Raw genomic sequence first — 21,857 nt, forward strand, 5'->3', positions numbered from 1 at the left:
CAGAAATTGCATCCTGTTTGCTTTAATTATTTTACAAAAGTGCAACGCTTCGTTGTTATTGTGAGTGCGCACAGATAAATGTAGAGTCTTTACAAATTCGAAAGATGCATTACTTTTATCTGTATGACCAAAAATGAGGGAATATTTTAAGTGACTGCACCGGTGCCTCCAACTGTCACGCAATGAGCACGCTACTATTCAGTTTCCACACTCTGCACAGACACTTCAATAGCACACATTTTTCGGTTAACATTAGATTGATTTTACCATGTTAAGTTGCTACATACATCTTTCAGATGAAAAGCCATATTTGAGGTCAGTGAATGATAGGTGAGCGTTTGGATGTCCTGCCCGATGTACTTTATTACCACATAGCCCAGCCATTAACGATCTGTCCTTCATGGACTGCGTGACTTCGCCACCTCCTGTGGATTTTTTTTTTCTGCGACTAAGCAACAAGTAAAATTTTGGTCGTCCAAGCCTCTTCTCATCGACTAATGGTTAGTTGGCTATTAGGGAGCTCTTTTAATCAACAGACTGCTTTAAAAGTGTTACAGTATTACACAGGAAAAACAATGTCAGTGTTGCTTTCAATTACAATTACAACTTCTGTTTCTAATATAAAGGATTGGCAAGCTGTTACATATCTTGTTCAAAACTGTCAGTTTCACTTGAGGTATAATGGGGCTTTCACATTTAAAGACTACAGATAATTTGTTATGATTATACCATCTGGTACTATCCTCGAAGCACCACACTAGAGGTGCATTTCCCAAAAGCATCGTTACCCAACTATAGTCGCATGTCCGTTAAAAACACAACCATAAATACGACCATAGATGGATAACAATGCTGCAACGCAGCCTCACTGACTATTGTAGGACTTTACAGCAGATTTACATTCTTAATATTAAGAATAACATTAGCGATTTAAACAAACAGAAATAGCTGCTTCTCTGTCTAGACTGAGAGTCTTTCCATAGATATCCCATCCATTCTACAAGAGGTTGTTGACTTCAGAGAAATGGCTTATGGAAAATAGCTGCATTTACATTTGCTAGCTCAGTTTACCGTATTTGTGTATTTTGCACTGTGTCTCCTGTGGTAAGAGTGTGAGGGAAGCCTGACTAGACTTAATTAATCGAGTTTTCACAGGGTGTGGAAACAGACAGAGCCACCTGGAGAACTGCCACTAGCATTTAGCTTCTGCCACTGTCATTCTCTATGTGAAGGGCAAATGAAATCATATTAAAATCCTATTAAATAATATAGATGTAGACATTTTAATGCTGGCACGGACAGCCTTCTAATTTCTTGGCCTCGTTGCTTCCTGTCTTTGAATTATTCACCTCATTTTCGGTCAGCGGTAAATGTTTTCCTTTTATGTACTTTAGGCCTCCGCTTGCCAAATCCAGCATATGTGTCAGTACTTTCTCCCTGCTTTCAACTCTGCGACTTGGCAGATGCATACAGCTGGCCGGACACTGTGTGTAACGTACGAGTTTGTGACGGTGTGCTGAGAGAGAAGGAGAGAGAGAGAGAGACACGGTGTGCTTGGCTGCTTGGCAAGGCTGTTTGAGTGAGAAGAGTGAGCTGGTTGTGAGTTTCAGAGTTTCCTGTCCAGCTGTATCATTGGCACGGGCTGAAAGAGAGAGACTCAGACCCTCGCACAATACAGCACTTGTGTTGCAGCCCGGGAACTCAGGAATGCAGCTCTCACCTTCATATGGCTGACAGGAGTTTGTTTTGGAATGAGAGATATTATCCAACACACTTTTACCTCGCTCGCCCACTCCTTCGCTTTTCCTCACTTACGTCTCTCTCGCTCTTTCATGGCCGGCCTCAAAGTAAAGAAAATACGGTGACTTCAGCCCGAAATATGAGATCCGACTGCTCCACCTGCAGTAGTTTCTTTCAGTTCGTGACTTCTTAGTCCCTTCATCCCGTTAGCAATTGTGACTGAAGCTCTTCCGAGCATTCCCATTCAATTAAACGCTAGGAATTTCTAGAGACCTTCCTAAATCACTTTAGCCATTCATTAAAGCCAGTTTTCATGAAACACATGGGTGTGAAAATCGCAGGGATCAAAATCGTTCTCGCTGGAAGACGGATTAAGCAACAGGGACTTGCACTTTCATGTGAGAGAAAAAATATATGCCGGAATTATTTTAGGATTTGATACTAGTGGTTAAGTATGACCTTTAAAAAATATAAATGTGCTATTGTTATGAATCAAATGTCTATTATGCTCTAGCAGTTTTACTTTTGTACCTTCTATCCATGTATCTAGATATTTAGTGGTATTAGCTAAAAAGGCATGACTACTGCTAAGTCAAAATATAACAAAAGTAACAAGTATCTTCCATATTGTGGTGTACATTTGATTGAAACAAACATTGATTTTTAAACAAAGATTTTAAAAGTGATTCTAAAATTTTAGAACTTGTTTGTACTTTGAAGAATTTGCAATGGAAAGGTTCTATGGATATTAAAGGTGCTTCATGGAACAGATGCCGTGTTTGGTTATTGATTGGATAAAGGCGAATAAATAAGAAACATTCAATTTAATGCCAACTTAAAGTCAAAAGTATACTTCATTTGTTCACATTCCACTGTGGTTCACATGACATAATTTACGTCATCAGCACAGACTTGTGTGCTCAAAATGATTCACTAGATATGCCCACATCTGTGCATATGCCCCAACACGTCTGTCTGCACCCACAGTAAATCAAGTATACTAAGAATGACTGTCTAGCACTAAACTGTGTGCTAGACAGAATGGAATGCAGAAAATAAAGTGTACTAGGCATTTTGGAGTGGGTATTTAAACAAGCCCCCAACCATAACTAGGTGTACTATTTCTAAGTAGTCAGACATGTAGGTTTCACCTGGTTGAATATAAAACAATTGAACAGTTCTCATTGACTTACAATAATGCAAGGATTGGAGCCACATCTATAAGGCTTAGAATGTCATGGTCATGCGCTCTTTTGACTTGGTCCATAAGCACTTTGAAACCAACCAGAAAACACTGGAAACACACTAAAAACCAGAGCACCTTATCATCAGAACACCTTAGGAAATGGCTACCATTGCAACCTAACATCACAGCAGCGACTTTCAGACAAGCTAACGCAATTTGCCATGTTTAATTATGTTCTAAATGTGGAAAAGAGAGAACAAGTGAGAGAAAGTTAAAAAAAAACGTGCTTTCAAAGGTAGTTTTGTAAAACGTGCTTCATGTGAACCTTAACGTGTTGTGGTGGGACGAGCAAACGACAGACACAGTGGGTGTGACGTCAGGCCTCGGAGATGCTTTTATTTAACATAAAATAAACAAAGGTGAAGTGTTTAAAGGATTAGTTCACTTCCTGAATGAAAAATTTCTTATAGTTTACTCACCCCCATGTCATCCAAGATGTTCATATCTGTCTTTTTTCAGTCAAAAATAAATTGTTTTTGAGGAAAACATTCCAGGGTTTTTCTCCATATAGTGGATTTCAGTGGTGGCCAGCAGGTTGAAGATCCAACTTGCAGTTTCAGTGCAGCTTTAAAGGGCTCTACACGATCCCATCCAAGGAATAAGGGTCTAATATAGTGAAACTACACTTCTTAATTATAAACGCGCATAGTGCACCAGCTCGACTTTGCGTATTATGTAATCATGTTGGAAAGGTCATGCGTGACATAGGCGGCCCGGTGTTTACAAAGCGGAAGTGCAAAGAAAGTCAAACGCCCTTTTCAAAAAAGGCCAAACAACATCAGACAATTTTGAAGTTGAGGAGAAAATAAGATGGAGTTTTTTTGCACTGCCTTCCCTTTTTGAACCAGAGTACACAGACGAAGAACTAACCATGTGTGACCTTTTTAACATGATTACATAATGTGTGAAGTTTAAGATGCAGAGCTAGTGCAAGATGAGCATTTGTAGTTAAAAAGTATATACTTTTTTACTTTTTTTAAAGGGGTCATCGGATGCCCATTTTCCACAAGTTGATATGATTCTTTAGGGTCTTAAGGAAAAGTTCATAATATACTTTGGTTAAAAATTCTCAGTGGTGGTGTAAAACAACACCCTTTTTACCTTGTCAAAATGAGCTCTGCAAAAATCACCCTGTTCTGGTCAAGGTTGCATTAAATGTTAACGAGCCCTGCTCGCCCCGCCCTTCTCTTCTCGCTGTGGAGTGACGAGTCTGTTTACTTTAGCCGCATTTAGCTGCATTTAGCTGCTAAACTTACTAACTAGCACGTTATTAGGAAAGGCGATTACAAAGATTCATAAAAAAAACCTTATACTCACTTCTGCTGTAAGTGAAGCTGGATCACAAATGATTCGTATGAACATAGACTGATATATGTAGATCGGGAGGCGCATTCCCTTCACAAACAAATGTAATTCACTGTTCATTATTACATCCAGCAACACAACACCTCAATCGCTCAATCTGAGATATTCTTGTCTAACTGACATCCCTGCTCCAGTATCGAAACAATGGAGGTCGAATTGTTATGGTTGATCTTAGGTGAGACGCTCATGTCAACCAACTATCGTGGGAGCGGCCTCTGTCGGTGTGTCACGGTGTGACAGGCATCTGAGAATGGCTCGATTTGAAAAAGGGTATATTAATTTTTACAGATTAATTAAAATCCACTGCATGGATTTTTATCATTATAGGGTAGATGTGCACATACACTGCCAACACACATTAATGTTCAAACATCATGTAAAAGTGAACTTTACATCCGATGACCCCTTTAAGAAAATGACTGAACTTTTCACGAGGTAAGACCCTTATTCTTCCTTTTGAAGCTGCATTGAAACTGCAGTTTGGTTTTTCAACCCGTTGATCCCCATTGACGTCCACTTTACGGAGCAAAATCCTTGAATGTTTTCCTCAAAAACTTTAATTTCTTTTCAGCTGAAGAGAGAAAGATATGAACATCTTAGATGACATGAGAGTGAATAAATTATCAGTAATTTTTTATTCTGGAAGTGGCCTAATCCTTTAATGTAGAAACATTTGAATGATCTGGAGTAAGATTCATATCATTTATTCAACTGACAACATTAAGGTACATTAACAGAAGTAGTTTTTAAAGGTCTTTTAAGGTAAAAATAGCTCTGAAAGGCATAGTGCACCAAAAAATGAAAATTCAGTCATCTTTTAGTCACCCTCATGTCATTTCAAACCTAACATTCTTTTTCTGCGGAACATAAAAGAAGATATTTTGAGAAGAGTCTCAGCATTTTTCTTGTAAATGTGGTCCAGTGTTGCTTGGTTCCTGGCGTTCTTTAAAATGTTTCTTTTGTGTTCCACTTGAAGAAAGAAAGTTATGTTTGGAGCTGAATAAGTGATGAAAGAGTTTGAGTGAATTCTGGATCAGGTAGAAATAGCCTGATTTCATTTTTTGTTTTTCATTTTTTTTAAAAAAACCTTTGTCTCTTTCCTGGACATAAGCATTGTAGTCATTAAATATTTTCAGATATGTCTAAACCTTGCTGAATTTGTTCTAGATCATTTGAGGTGACATTACATTGCCTTTGAAGTCTGTCTGAAAGCAATTTGCTTGGGAACCTTCATTCAAAAACACTGGCTGTTTAGTCATCGACTGTCTGGACAGCTGCCTTAGGTTTCATACACAGCCCTTATGTCACTCAAGTTCAGTTATTGTAAGCTGTCGAGGTTAAACAGGGTTTTTGTATCCCGTCTTCCTGTGTGTTCTCTGTCACGATGAGCAATGACGCCTAATGAAAGCCTTTGCTTTGTGAGGAAACCGTGAAAAATGCGAAGAGTCAAACAGAGGCTGATGTATGTTTGAGATGTCCAGAACGGGACCCACGGCCGATCACAGGCTGATCACAGGCTCTGGTTCTTCTACGGCTTTATTTAGTCTTCCATTGGCTTTCAAGTCCCGTTTAATCTCCCCCTCAGTGCCTCTGAAAACAGCACCCGCTGTAGCCTCCTGTTATTGCACAGGCTTTGAGTTCAACCCCTTCGCTCTTTCTGGGTTTTTATCCTGCATGGGTGACTGCTATAAAATTGGACCTTATCACCTGAGTGCCATTATTTATCATCCGGGTGAATAGGAGGATTCAGATTACACACAAAGGTGCTTGGAGTATTATCCAATCTCATTGTCGGATCCATTGACGCTCTTGTAGACTTTAATCAAAAACACACACATTTACAGACAATATCACTGCTTCATTTCATTGTTTGCCCTCCACAATGTAAGAAATACAATCACACATAGGTGCACAAAGCGTGGCCCGCTCTTATTGTGGCTGTTGGTCTTGTCGGTGGCGCATTGTGATTTGCCAAAGGGTTAATATGGATGGAAAAGATCAGAGACGGCTGAGCCCGAGCGAGCATGAATGGGAGATGACAAGGTCACTGAAGGATGTGATACCAACACAGTGAAAAATAAAGGGTCATAGGTTTTGGAAATACACATTGGTCCATCTGCCCCTCTCTCGACAACAATGATAGCCTCTTGCATTTGTTTACTAGACCGTGTCTGTCCGTTTGCTCCCCCCTCAACCTTGAAGTATTACTTCAGAGCGATAAACCTTTTGTTACCTCCACAATGTGTGGAGAAATGACAGATGCTGACTTTTAGATTGGTTTTAGTGCCGTTTTAGTGGGTCAGAGAGCTTTCAGAGAGTTTTCTCCTGAGGAAAAGAATCAAACATTACTTTCCTTTGAGGTAGTTTCCAGGGAAACAGAAGTGGGAGGAACCTTGGGCAGGCGTTTTTGTTGTTTATGTCTTCAGCATAAAACAAAATCAGCCAAGATTTCTTCTTTGTTGTTTTAAAATGGAAAAAAAGGTTTTGTTTGATGTGTTAATGATACTTAAGCGGTGTACATTTCTTTTTTTAGGGCCCGAGCACCAATGGTGGCAAAATGGCTCGATAGCACCACCTATAAAATTTCAACAAAGTGCCCCTCGAACTATGTTTTACATACATGTACGAAATTTGGTAGACACATGAAACACACCAAAAAAGTATGTCAGTATGAAGTCCGAAACCCAACGGGAAGTGTGTTTTTTTTATTTTCTCTGCAGGTTTTGTGCTGTTTTGGCCATTTCCTGCTGGCTACAGGAAGTGCCATGTTTTACATTCTAACAAACTCCTCCTAGAGATTTAATGACATCAACATTATATTTGGTCAGTCTAACATAAAGGTCTTTGTAATGTTAAATTGCGAAGATCTTGAGTTTTCGTTAAAGAGTGTGTCCATGGCGGCCTGACAAAGTTCGATGTTTTGCCATGTGAAAGGAAGTTGTTGTAACTCAGCCACGCAATGTCCAGACTGCCCCAAACTTTACACGTTCGATAAGAGTTTTGGCCTGAACACATCTAAAGGCCAACATTCAGCATTCAGTCCTTTGCTGGTTTATGCTGGTCCTTGACCAGCAACCTGACCAGCATAAACCAGCAAAGGACCAGCATAAACCAGCAAAGGACCAGCTTAAACCAACTAAGGACCAGCTTAAACCAGCATCATAACATACCTACCAGCATATGCTGTTTTTTTCACCAGGGTTCCTAAAGCCAATGGGTGGCGATGAGCCCAGGTGCAATGGCCTTTTCAACGCTGCTTGCAGCTATAATTTTTTTTTTTTTCTAACTTGCTTTGAGATCATTTTGTTTACGGGATTGACTAAACATTTTTTCTTTGAAGCAAGTCTGTTAGATGTTCAAATAATTTCTGATGAAATTAGACGTTTTGGCTCTGAACATTCTGCTTGTGTTTACCTCTGTAGGTACTGGTGTCTGGTCAGTCCCCTTCTTTAACTGATGACATCTATTTGGATGACCAGCAGTCTGGTGACTACCCTTTAGATGATGATGACTTCACTTCTGGTTCAGGATCTGGTAAGGATTGTTTATATCACTCCCACTGATTCTAAAATAGCCCATGAGTATTCTAAGGCATCTCCTATCTCAAAAGACTATGATTAAGATATTATGACTATTATCTAGCAAACCCCTTACACTTGGGTGGCAATGGTCTCTATAAACGTAGTCTCAAAATGACTGGCAAAGCAGCCCAGATCAAAAAAACCTAAACCATGTTGGACTAAAGCCTTGTGTTTCTTCTCAAAGTCCACATTTTGGTGAAATAATGGCACTAATGTTGGACAGTAGTCTGCTTTGGACCCTTCTGAAACCTAAAATGACAAATTGGACAGGAATAATGAATAATGACTGACTACAAAAGTTCATAAGTGCAAAGTAAATATGCCATTTGTAACAGGGCCATGGAAAGCCATGGAACGGCTGTTTTGACTTGGTCCACGAAGTAGCCATCTGTAGGCAATCCACTCAAAACCACTCAGCAACTACATAGAAATGCCCTGGCAACCACCCAGAACACCCTTGCATTGTGCCAGTGAATAACACTTCATTAAAAAATGAAAAAGTCTAGTCTAGTTTGAGTAGTAATGTTTATTCTATAATTATTAAAGACAAATGATGCTATTACAATTTTGAAAGCTGCATATTTTAGTTATTATACTAGTGTGGCATTGAAAAAAAACATTTAATTAAGTATTTAGAATTAACCCACAGAGCCAGTGTTGTTGTGTCTAAAGGTTGTATAATGTGTTGTTAATAGAGGTGCTGCTAGGTGGTTGCTAGACAATACTGCCCACCCTGTGAGCGGACAGATGTTTCACCTGCAGTCAAACGCGGTCAGCCAAGACCACCATGGTCACTCAGCAGATGTCTGCTCCATACAGAAACTCTGCATTATTAATAAGTCATTTCTCTACCTCTTACTGCTGTACCACAGTGCCTTGTACCTGGCACAATTACAGTGCAAAATGGAGAGAACGGTTAAAATATTTATACATTTTATATATTTCATCTGTCTCTCTTGGAAACACTTTAAGCACAATAGTGCTGATCTTGCATTCCCATTCTCTGTGGTTATATTTATACAGAGCTGAAAGTCTAAAAAAGAGGGAAGTTGGAACATGTAAACTAAAGCGCAGGCCATTGAGATGCTATAATAGTCCCATCAAACCATGACGTCATAGACATGCAACAGTTTGTATTTTCAGAATTGACTTACAAATGACAAGTTGTATAATCATCTTGAGAGAACCCTGTACGGTTATACTGGTTTCAGATTTACCAGATGTGATGCTTAGGGGCCATTCTAACAGAATGCATTTTTGCATTTAAAAAAGTGAGATGGAGGGTAGTGGAATAAAAATAACACAAGGTCTAGAGATGCCTTTTTAAAAGTTGAACTGTAACGTGATCGCTGTTTTTCGAATGTGCGAAATGCTGCAAAATATGCAAAGTGCAACCACAACGGTCGAACGTGTCCATCTGGTGCAAGTAAAATCAGCACAGAGGAACACAAAAACACATTCTGTGTGAATAGATATTATCACAAAACCTGGACTCATTTTCAAAACCTCCAGACGAAGCTGAACACGTAGGCCTCAAAACATATAGGCCTATTAGATATTTAAAAGGAGAGTTAACCCAAAAATTAAAATTCTGTCATAAATTACTCACCCTCATGTCGTTCAAAACCTGAACACAAATGAAGATATTTTTGATGAAATCCGAGAGCATTCTGACCCTGCATAGACAACAATGCAACTACCACGTTCAAGGCCCAAAAAGGTAGTAAGGACATTGTTAAAATAGTCTATTTGACATCAGTAGTTCAACTGTAGTTTTATGTAGCTATGAGAAAACAAAGAAAACAAAAATAAAAAAAACATAGTATTGCCAGTGACTGTTTGCTTTGCCAGTAAAAAAAGTTCCAAATTAAGCACAGCAGAATTAACTGTTGTGCATTCCTGAGCAATAGAAAAGAGTTTAATTTCAGAATGAAATGGTTGAGTGAATTATTCACAGATTCTCTCAAGAAGACAGTTGCTTAGTTTGTTCATTAATGAGTCAATATTTTTTAAGCTAGGCTGTTTTCCACTTTACTGTTAGACACACGCTTGCAAACTTACCTAAGCACTTCCGCTCAAGGGAATCACTGCTGCCATTTTGGGGGCAGTCGTGGCCTAATGGTTAGAGGTTGTGAGTTTGAGTCTCAGGTCCGGCAGGAATTGTAGTTGGGAGGGGTCACTGTCTTCAGTCACTGCCTTAAGCAAGGCACTGAGCCCCCAACTGCTCCCCGGATGCCGCAGCTGCCTCTGGTCACCATACTTGGCCACACATCCTTTAAAAGTGTGTTTCACTTTATGAAGTCGATGAGGGAAGTTTATATCGGCAGACACTCTGACACTACTTGATATGTACTGTGTAGTGGTATGTTATGGTGTTCTGAAATGAGAAGGCAAAATTCTCAAATTTTTTTTTGAATGTTAATTCATCCCCCAGTCACATTTTCATGTTTAAACAAACTTAGTTTTATAAAATAGTTTTTAATAAAATTAGTTTTTTAAGCATTTTACACAGCAATAAGAATAATGCAAGGCAATAACAATTTAAGCACAATATATTTTATAAGTGAACGAATGTTCAGCAATTCTTTTTAATAGGTAACTTTTAAGTATTTTTTAAAATTTTCATCAGTCATCAAAGCTCAGTAAATATTGGTCACAAACACAGAGATTTACTCACTAAAATAGTATTTTTTTTTAATTGGTCTTCCCGTTAACACCATTTTATTCCATGGTCAACTGAATACTGGATTCTGATTGGCTGGCAGGTATGCAGTAAAACCGTTTAATGCACAGGTAGTTCAGTTTAATCACTGTTCTATATTAATGCACTGCTTTAATTGATGTACACAAACCAACACACATCACTCGCACACAAATGCACACACAAACAGATAGAGAGAGATAAAGAGAGAGGTCTAAGATCACAGATCGCACTGCACACACACATAAACTTGTTGTCAACACTTCCCCACCATTTTCATTAATAAAATAGCCTAGATACTAGATGGCTACTTTATATTCCTCAGCAAAGAGGTGGTAAAATTGCTGTTTATGAATTAATTTGTTGTTTGTAGAGAGAGATCCGCAGACACAGCATACAGGTAACACACACAACTGTCATCTCTCTCTCAATAATTAATTTAAGTAAATGCTATAAGTCATTCAAATAAATGTGATCTTACTGCACTATTTCATCTCTGTGTCTGATTTGAAGTGGGCAGAATGCTAGAGCCTCAATGTGCAGTAACTGATGAAAGTAACCATTATTTTTACCCATTTGGTCAAATATTGCACTGCATAGAGCAGTACTAGTTTTAACTTGTCTATAACTTGGCAAATGACTATGGAATAAGCAGGATAATCAACGGTTTGCCGCGCATTAAAGAATTTTAAATGCACTCCTCTTTGCGTCGGGTGGTTCTTGGCCTCTGCATCATGCTTTTAAAATTCTTTAAAGGAGAACTCCACTTCCAAACAATTCACAAATAATTTACTCACCCCCTTGTCATCCAAGATGTTCATGTCTTTCTGTCTTCAGTCGTGAAAAAATAATGTTTTTTGAGGAAAGCATTTCAGGATTTTTCTCCAAATAATGAACTTAATTGGTGCCCTGATTTTGAACTTCCAAATCGCAGCTTCAAAGGGCTCTAAACGATCCCAGCAGAGGAAGAAGGGTCATATCTAGCGAAACAATCCGTATTTTTATTTGGAAAAAAAAAATTTGTATACTTTTTGAGCGCAAAAGCTCGTGTAGCACAGGCTCTGGGATGCGTGTTCACTACGCTACGTGGAACATAGACGGAACTACAGACCCAGTGTTTACAAATTGAACGCGCAAAGACTAAGAAAGTGCAAGTAAGTCAAACGTTGTTTACAAACAAAAAGGTACAACGATGTTGGATGATTCTGAAGTTGTAGGAGAAAATAACATGGGGTTTTTCGACATACTCTACCTTTTTGAGTCGGGGTACACAGACAATGAACTTAGATGTGATTCGTAGTAGTGATGGGAAGTTCGGATCATTTTGCAGACTCGGACCTTTGAGTCTCGTTCAGCAAAATGAACAAATCTTTTTTCGAGTCATTTCAATCATTTTAGCAAAATCAGCATCACGTGACAGCCCCATAAGATGAACGAGCGACTCGAAAAACCCGAAGACTCGAAACAGGTGAACTAATTCCAATACAGAACCTAATAGGATGTTGTGCATGTGCAGCTGAACGAATCACTTTCCGAGACAACTCGTTCTTCCCGAGTCACATTAAAGATTTGTTCAGAATGAATGAATCGGTTCAAGAATAACCTGTGGGCGCGCATCCCAGAGCCTTGGCTACACAAGCTTTTGTGCTTAAAAAGTATACAAATTTTTATTTTTCGAAAACAATGACTGATCGTTTCACTAAATAAGACCCTTCTTCCTCGGCTGGGATTCTTTAGAGCCCTTTGAAGCTGCATTTAAACTGCATTTTTGAAGTTCAAATTCGGGGCACCAATGAATACCGTTATATGCAGAAAAATCCTGAAATGTTTTCCTCAAAAAAACATATTTTTTTTACGACTGAAGACAGAAAGACATGAACATCTTGAATGACAAGGGGGTGAGTAAATTATTTGTAAATTGTTATTCTGGAAGTGGACTTCTCCTTTAACGCACGGCAAACCATTGATTATCCCTTACGTATTGTTCATTCAGACTGATTCACGAACACGCACAAACACAAGAGGTGGAATTTATCACATGGACTGGTCACAGCCAGTCATGTGACTTTCCCCCATTCCTGCTCAATTCCTCCCCACCAAACTTACTGCACTCTTTAGGGGGTCTGTTAAAACTCAGTGGGCTCAGGGGAGGCGAGAGAGACATGGACTACTGCTGAAATTTTACCTGCTGTTGGACAATGTTTTTTTTTTTTTAGAAAAATGAGTGATTTATACACTTTTTAATGTTACACCCCAGTCAACGAGACATAAACGACATAAAAAAACTAAGTGGAACGCAGCCCTAGTCAGTTGAGTAAATGATTCCAATGACTCACTCGTAAAGAGTCACTTGTTGTTGGAAAGAGTATATTAGAAATCCCCACAAATCAGAAATTTGATTTGGCCAATCAAAGAAAAACGTAAAATTTTATTCTCATCTCATTTTTTTGTTTCTCACATCTCTTTAGGTTTTAGTGACACAGATGACGATGAAGACACCTCCACAGTAATTGTGCGGTACCCAGAATTCAAAGCAGATTCGACTCAGGAGCCTGTCTATAGCAGCAGCCCCAGCTTGGATTCCTCTATTTCCAAAGAGCAGGACAAAATCAGCATAGACACATTCATCGACTCAGATGTGGGACAAGAGGTGCGATCGCTCACCCATTTCAGTCATACTGATTCTGACACTATCAAAGCTTTTGCTGACTCCCACTGCTCCGAAAACCTGCACATCCTGCAAAACTGTGACATCTTGTGATACTTTTGATATTGCCCCTTTTTGACTCAACATCACTGTTGTGTTTTATCCTTCAATCTTGTTATTGAATCTCTTCACTTTTTCCGACACTATCTACAAGCTGAACAGTTTTTTGTGTCAGCAATTTCGATGTTAAGTTGTCTTTCTCTCTCTGTCTCTCTCGCTGTTTTTTAGAATACTGACCATCAGACAGAAAAGCCCCGGGTCACTGCTGAAGCCACCAGCTCACCGAGCGTTGAAAAAGATGCTGACCGGCGTCATGAGCCTCACACAGAAAATCTCTTCCAAAGGACAGAAGTGCTGGCAGGTATGTTCAGAATGAACAACATTCAGAAGAGTGATTCTTCAATTAGGGGAACCTTTTAGTCCCCTATTAAAGTTTTGAAGACGAAAATGCTTTAAAAATGCAATTTCCATTAATTATTATAGTTTTAATTTGTCTCTTCAATCACTTTAAATGTTAATTTGCTATAATGCCTCTATTTTGGGCTTGTCCTCGCTTCAGACCTTTCAAATGATGTTAAAGTCAAAAAAAGTCTAAAAATCAATTTTCTAAAAATTAAAATTCTATTTTGCACATTTGACTTAGAATGTTTAGTTTTAATATATATATATATATATATATATATATATATATAGATGTTTAAATGTTAATATTACATTGGCTTGTCCGTGGTCCAGACCTTTTATCTTAAAAAACAAAAAACAAAATGTATATAGTTTTAATTAGTCTCTTTAATAATAATCAAAAAAACGTCTCAAAATCAATTAACTAAAAATAAAAAAAAATCAGTTATCTTAAAATCTAAATTCTACTTTGCATATTTGCCTTAAAACTTAAAACAGTTAAGTTTTAGTTTATTGTTTTGTGGTTGTTATTGTTGTTTTATGTTAATTGGCTATAATATTTCTATTTTGGGCTTGTTCCTTTGGGCCTTTTAAATGATCTAAAAATCTAAAAAACAGTTATCTAAACATCTAAATTCTACTTTTTAAAATATTTTTATTTATTTTATTTGTTTTTTTAGTTTATTTATTTATTTATTTTTATATTTATGTGTACAATTTTACCATTTTTAAATGTTAGTTTGCTATAATGGCTCTATTTTTGGGCTTGTCTTTGGTTCAGACTTTTTATCTTAAAATAAAAAACAAACAAAACAAATAATAATAATAATAATAATAATTTCTCTCTCTCTCTCTCTCTTTTTTCCATTTTGTAGAGTATTTAAATGTTAATTTGCTATAATTCCTCTGTTTTGGGCTTGTCTTTAGTCTAGACCTTCTAAATGATCTTACAAATTAAAAAAAGTCTAAAAATCAAAATTTTGATGTGCACTTTTGCCTTATAACTTAAAACAAAGTTTTATTGAGTTATGATTGAGTTTGAGAACAGTTTGTTTATGATGGAAATGAGAAATAATGAGGAGCATATTTATGCCAAAGCAGCAGAATGACCAATTTGGTAAAGATTTTAATAAATGTTTTTATTTTTTTAATGGATTGGTAGTTGACTTCTTGTGTTACAAATTTTTAAGATGTACCCATTTTTTAAATTAATTAATTAATTAATCTATTATTATTATTATTATTATTTTATTTATTTATTTATATTTTTTACCAAACATTGGAAAATGTCAGTAAAATAATAATAGTATTATTTATTTTACACCAAATCGAATAAAAAATAATCACAAGATATTCAAGGTAGATCAGGCATGTAATCAAATCTTTTTTTCTCAGGACATAAATGTTTTCAGATTAAACATTGTTCAAAGTTTTTTTCATTGTTTCAAGATTTTTTACCTATTGAAGTAGTCAGAAGTACCCATAATTAGACAATCATCCCAAACCATTGAACAATTTTCTATAAATTCTGTATGATGACAAAAAAAGGTCTCTTTGTCACATTTCATTGATATTTTGATTAATTTAAATTCCGTTTAAATTGCATCTGTGAGTTTTTGTTGAAGTACTTGAATATTGTTAGTGTTAGATATTATTATTATAAACAATACTCTTTTTTGACAAAGTGTAATTTTTCTTGATGCAGCGGTTATAGCCGGCGGAGTGATCGGCTTCCTGTTTGCCGTCTTCCTCATCCTCCTCCTGGTGTACCGCATGAGAAAGAAGGACGAGGGGAGCTACGACCTTGGAGAGCGCAAGCCTCCCAGCTCGGCCTATCAGAAGGCTCCGAGTAAAGAGTTCTACGCCTGAACGACCAATCATTGCCAACAGTAACATCGTTATGACAACCAACTCCTCTCCAAGAGTTAACGGCGGATCGGTAGCACAACGAGGGGATTTTTTTGTACGGGGAACCTTTACTCATTTAAAAATGTAACAAAAACGTAATTTTGCTTCACGAAGCCAATCGGGGCTTGTATTTTCTTTTTTTGGGATAAAAACGTCAAAGATTGTTTCTCTATGGTTTTTGAAAACAGTTGTCGTCAGTGTATGAAGGTAAATCATTGCTCACAGGTTTTAGTCATCGACTACTTTGTAACAGTAGAGGTACGTTTTATTAAAGAACAAGACAATTCCGGGATGCAAGTCCTGGGTTATATCTGATACCTTTAATTTTCCACTGATTACATTGCAGTAACTTATCTCAGTGTGGACTTTATTAGTAACTTAATTTTCATCTCATCATTTTTGTAAAGGGGTTTTTCTCCCTTGGCTTGTGCCATTTTGTTCTTCGGTCAAAATGAATGTTTGTATTTCCGTCTGGCCAACATCAAATCAATTTTTCAGAATGTTTAAATGTATTTTGTTATATTTCATGTTTCTAATGTAGTTGGTACAGTGTTAAGTCCCTGAAAGTTCAAAATCTAGTTTGCCTGAAGCCAAGAACACACTACTCTGTACTTGTGCTCTTTTATTCTTTCTCTTTTCATGTCAGACACATGCAGGTTAAGTCTCTTAGAAAAATCATTGTACTTGACTGGACTTGACTGAAAGTCTGCGACATCATTCATAGCACTGCAGCAATTTACTGAAATTACTTTAACCATTATAAAAGTTTGCGTTGCACAAAAGCTCATCAAGGTCAAGAACGTTTTGTTTTTCCACAAAACTATTTAATACCCACTTACCCACCGCTTGGAAGGGGGAAGAAAAAAAAGTCCATTAGAATAAGATATGGATTTTTTCACATGAATTCCGTCTTCATTTTGAACAAGTGTAAGAGACCAAGAATGAATCTTCCATGACAGGTTAACATCATTTACCCAGTAGAAGTCGTCAGTATTACTGATTTTTACGCCCACACTGTTCTCAATCAACAGATTTCCACCGTTCACTGTTGACTGGAACCGTAATGAAGCCCATTTTTCTTGATTTCATAATATTATCCCTCATGCGGAAGCAGCTTTTGCAAAGATTTCTCCTTTGTTTTTGACTCGAGCATATTCTGCTGAATGTCTCTGACCTTCCAAAGACTCAAACAGTGTTGTTAACAGTGATGGTGATTAATAACGTGAATCACATCTGCTCATTTTTCCTCTTCTTTTCGTGTGCATTTCCATTGTTTCTTTCAAAGACCTGACCATTTAGAGTCAACGACGTCTCTGTATATGTTAATATACAATAATTTATAGAATATAATTATTTATATACTACATATTGTATGTAATATGTTAGTTAAAAAAATCTATGAAAATGTATATTCACAAATGTTTTAGAAGCCCTTGAAGTGCCTACTGTTCTGAAACAGTTCTACAGGGATTTGAGGACATTTGTGCATCGGATTGATGTTAAAAGCTGGAACTGGAGAAATGTGATGAGTGGTAATGTCACAGAAACAGAAACAGTATTGTATTTCATAAAAAAAACACTACTGAATAAACATTTTCTCATGGTATTTTAATTACGTTTCTTGCGCATCAACTTGAATTCAACCTGTATGCACCTCTCTTTGAAAATGACTCTCAACAGTCGCTGTGTGTATATGAATATGTACATGATGAATCAATATGCATGCCAAGTGGCTCTCAAGTCTCTCTTTGGACCATCAAACACAAGCTGTGGTGGAAATGTAACACTTCTGAAGAAGACTGCTCTGGGATTTGTCCCTAGACGTTCTGACAGGAAAATGTATAAGCTGCCACAAAGGCTGTTTCTGAAAGAATCTCACACTTAGTTATCACAACACCTGTCCATAAACTGTTCTAGAAAATATGTGCATAAACATGCATGTAGTTGCACAAGCCCCCACTCTTCTAAATTAGCATGATTTTGTTAATAAATATGTAGTGTTGCCAAGTCATGACATCAAATTTGTAAGCCCGGAACACCAATTTTGAAGGTTTAATATCAAACCAAATTATTTGAGATGAACGTATAGAGTGTTTTCACAATGCGCCATCAATTGGCCATTTTAGCGGCACTGAATGTAAACAGTGCGAGTGAACCGAATGAAACTTGCGTATTTTGCTGATTATTGCTGCTGAAAATGGTCAATTATTGTCATGTACTTATCGGTCGGAGCGGGAGAAACATTTGGAGTACTATAGGCTGCCAAAAGTTATAAGAGTGCAAAAAACTGTCTGAGGAACAAAAGGCATTCATGGTTGAACCAGAATTTCCAGAGCAAGAATCAACAACATTTGTGTTCTTATCAATTCCAGTGAGATAGGTGAAATATTAAGCTAAGAGATCTGCTCGTATGTAACTTATCTTTACCACCCATTAACTTTAGTTTGTCAAAACATTGTGCCCTTTCCTGCTTACTAAGTCCTTCTCTATATGATTTAGCAGATTCCACACATTTTTTTCCCGTGGTTTAGTCAGCATAAATTAGCAGAGCAACGTATTCAGTAGTCCACTAGCCATGCAATCCATGGTGTTGTTTACATCCGAGTATCGCCAATATGGCCACGCATCCAGGTAAATGTAGCCTAGTTTATTTAAAATATCTGCAAATAATATATGCACACGTGAAGACATGATAAGTCTCAAAAAACATATGAGGTGTCACATCACATTCAATAAAGTATTACATGAATTACTAGCAAAATTTCACAAAAAGCATGTCTTATTTGATTTGATCAGACATCTCAGTCATTTTGAGCACTGCTACTGTAGGTCTTCCCTGGTGAAAAAACCAGCATATGCTGGTAGATGTGTTTTGATGCTGGGATGCTGGTTAGGTATGTTTTGATGCTGGTTTAAGCTGGTCCTTAGCTGGTTTATGCTGGTCATGTTGCTGGTCAAGGACCAGCATAAACCAGCAAAGGACCAGCTTAAACCAGCACCAAAACATACCTACCAGCATATGCTGTTTTTTTCACCAGTGTTAATAATAATAAGACAAAGAAGAAGAGATCTTATGGAAATTCCTATAGATTTTTTAAAAACAAAAAATGTTTTCAACCTGGTTAACACATTTACATCCTGCTCTGTAAATTAGATACAGTACACCGTCAATTTTTGCTTCATAAGAACTTAAACGGTTACTGCAACGTTATTGTGAAAGGTGACTCGTGTTGGATACTAAACGCGTTTTGTATGATTGTCCCACGGCTCCTGCCGTAGCCACTTGAGTGCAATGTTTTGAAGGTACGTACAGTGCTGTGTTTTCATTGTGGTAAATGCCGGTAAATTGTTTACACATTTTTAATAATTAGCTATTTAAATGACGCATTTAAGTATTTTAATATCCTTTCCCAAAAAACAAGAATAAGCCGTTATGTGGTGTACTTCTTTTGCAGATAGCAAAGAGTTTGTTGCAGTTTCGAAAATCCAGCTGTGCTTGAATAAATTGTATTATTATTAATACTGTATGTGCCAACATGTGGAAGTGACCGAATAAATGACAGTAGCTTACATGTTTGTACTTTAACATGTAAAATGTTTTCATATCAGGAACGACCTGGAAAAACAAACAAGTTTGAAAAGGTTGTAAACTGTTTCAGGAAATAGTTTAAGACCAGCTGAACTGCATTACTGTCATATCTGAAGTTTACTTTATATATATATTTTATTATACTTAACCCATTTAATTCTACTTTAATATTAATAAATGCAAAATATTCTTATATTCTGTTAAATAAATCTAAATGTTTGACTTTTTTTTTCTGTCATGTGCTTTTCAGATGACTGGCAATAAAAGCAGGTGTCAAAACTCCATTAGTCAGGTGCTGCTGACTCTTCTTATCCTCTGCTGTCTTCTGCAGTGTCACTCCAGGCCTCACAGTTATGACAGTAAATCGCTGGCAGAAATATCCAGAGAAGTTTCTAAATACTCTGACATCGCTCAACAAATCATAAACCTAGCAGTATATGGAAAAGCTCAGAACCGTTCCTATGAGAGGCTGGCTGAGTTCACTGACACTATTGGAAACAGAGTCAGTGGCTCTAAGAACCTAGACCTGGCTATTAAGTACATGTACAATGCCCTTAACCAGGACGGACTAGAGAATGTGCATCTAGAGCTAGTGAAGATCCCTCACTGGGTGCGGGGGGAGGAGAGCGCGGTAATGCTTCTACCGAGAAACCACACTTTAGCCATACTTGGGCTTGGGAGTAGTGTAGGAACTCCTCCAGGAGGTTAGTAGACAGTGTTCATCTCATGATAACCTTAGAAATACTGTACGTGCACCTGCTAACCAGCAGGTATATTCTTCTGGCAGGTATAGAGGCAGAAGTAATGGTGGTGGAGTCTTTTGAAGAGCTGAAAAAGAGAGCGAGTGAAGCTAAAGGGAAAATCGTTGTGTATAACCAGCCGTTTGTCAGCTATGGGGAGACCGTAGCCTATCGGGCTTCAGGGGCCTCAGAAGCTGCTAAAGTCGGAGCCGTGGCTTCACTTATCCGTTCAGTAACTCCCTTCTCCATCAACAGGTCAGAACCATCACATTGTTGAATTAAAAGGATTGCTATTGTAAACTATAAGACAAGAACTGGCTATTAATAGAAATTTGAATGTAAAGTTCTGTCAACAAAAGAGTGAAATAAAGATATTTATTTATTTATTTATATATTTATTTCCCTCTTTTGTATATATATATATATATATACAAAAGAGGGAAATAAATGAAAAAGATATATATATATATATATATATATACATACATATATATATATATATATGTATATATGTATTTTAATATATATAGAAGCAGGCTTCAAGGATGACATTCCAGAGATTATTTGTTTCTCATTTGTTTCTCTAAATATGAAAACAAATGAAAACAAATAAAGAAAAACATAAATGCAATAAATACATTTTACATTTTAAATATACCGTACATTGTACAGTTGTGCTATATGTCAGCACAATAACCACAAGGCTGTTGGCGCCGACAAATTATTTATTTATTTAAGAAGTCTCTTATGCTCACCAAGGTTCAATTTATTTAATCAAAAATACAACACAAGTAAAACAGTAATACTGTCAACTATTATTACAGTTTAAAATAAAATAAAATTATTACAGTTTAAAATAAAAAATACATTTAAAATATTCAAATGTAAGTTTTTCTATGATGGCAAAGCTACATTTTCAGCATCATTACTCCGGTCTTCATTGTCATTTTATTTTGCTGATTTGGTGCCCTGAAACATGTCTTATTATTATTATTATTATTATCATCAATGTTGTAAACAGTTGTGATGCTTAATGTTTTTGTGGAAAATGGGATACACTATCATTCAAAAGTTTAGGTTAAATAAGATTTAAGTATAAAGTGTATAAGAAGAAATTAATACTTTTATTCAGTTAGGATGCATTAAATCATTCCAAAGTAGCGGTAAAAAAATGTATGATGAAAAGATTTATATTTCAAATAAATGCTATTACTTTTTATTAATTAAAGAATCCTGACAAAAAGTATCATGATTTCCACTAAAATATTAAGCAGCAAAAACTGTTTTCAACTAAAATAATAAGAACCATTATTAAAAATTTAGCACTATTAATAATTAATAATACTTGCTGAAGATTCAGCTTTGCCATCAAAGGATTAAATTACATAAAAAATGGTAATGCATATATTGTAACAATATTTAATACATAAAAAGCATATTTCAGTGTTTTTAACCCACTAATGGTACTGTTTTCAGCCCCCATACTGGCTGGCAGTGGTACCAGCCTGGAGTGCCTCAGATCCCCACTGCCTGCATCACTATCGAGGATGCCCAGATGATGGCCAGGATGGCCCGCAGAGGCCAGAGGATTGTGGTGCGTCTGACTATGGGGGCTCAAACATTGCCAGATGTTGACTCATACAACACTGTGGCTGAAATCAGAGGCAGCGAGCATCCTGAACAGGTAGGTTACTTTTGTACTGATCTCACAAAAGACGCTTAATAATAAAAGCCTTGCTAGTATTACTAAAATTTTACAACTGGCTATTGACTCATACAGTACAACTTGTTTTCCTTCAAGACTGAAACATGAAATCACAACATGAAATCACATTTTAATCCCATTTTACTTGCATAATACAAAGCAGTCCAGTGTGA

At 36.9% G+C, this 21,857-nt stretch overlaps 2 protein-coding genes across 4 annotated transcripts in view; both read left to right on the plus strand.

Moving 5' to 3' along the window:
• Window positions 1-17,262, plus strand: part of LOC127178522 (syndecan-2-B-like) — a 40,076-nt gene extending 22,814 nt beyond the window's left edge. Inside the window, exons 2-5 of the mRNA XM_051131445.1 lie at window positions 7,774-7,885; window positions 13,102-13,283; window positions 13,569-13,701; window positions 15,448-17,262. Of these exons, the coding sequence (XP_050987402.1) occupies window positions 7,774-7,885; window positions 13,102-13,283; window positions 13,569-13,701; window positions 15,448-15,611 (591 nt within the window). The 3' untranslated portion in view covers window positions 15,612-17,262. The remainder of the gene's footprint in view (window positions 1-7,773; window positions 7,886-13,101; window positions 13,284-13,568; window positions 13,702-15,447) is intronic.
• A 1,636-nt stretch (window positions 17,263-18,898) lies between these two features.
• The window catches only part of LOC127178518 (carboxypeptidase Q), an 85,069-nt gene continuing 82,110 nt past the window's right edge, over window positions 18,899-21,857 (plus strand). For all 3 annotated transcript variants that reach the window (XM_051131438.1, XM_051131436.1, XM_051131437.1), the window contains exons 1-4: window positions 18,899-18,953; window positions 19,490-19,943; window positions 20,027-20,234; window positions 21,456-21,663. In XM_051131438.1, the coding sequence (XP_050987395.1) occupies window positions 19,490-19,943; window positions 20,027-20,234; window positions 21,456-21,663 (870 nt within the window). In that variant the 5' untranslated portion in view covers window positions 18,899-18,953. The remainder of the gene's footprint in view (window positions 18,954-19,489; window positions 19,944-20,026; window positions 20,235-21,455; window positions 21,664-21,857) is intronic.

Source organism: Labeo rohita, chromosome 16 (assembly GCF_022985175.1).
Source record: "Labeo rohita strain BAU-BD-2019 chromosome 16, IGBB_LRoh.1.0, whole genome shotgun sequence".
NCBI lineage: Eukaryota > Metazoa > Chordata > Actinopteri > Cypriniformes > Cyprinidae > Labeo > Labeo rohita.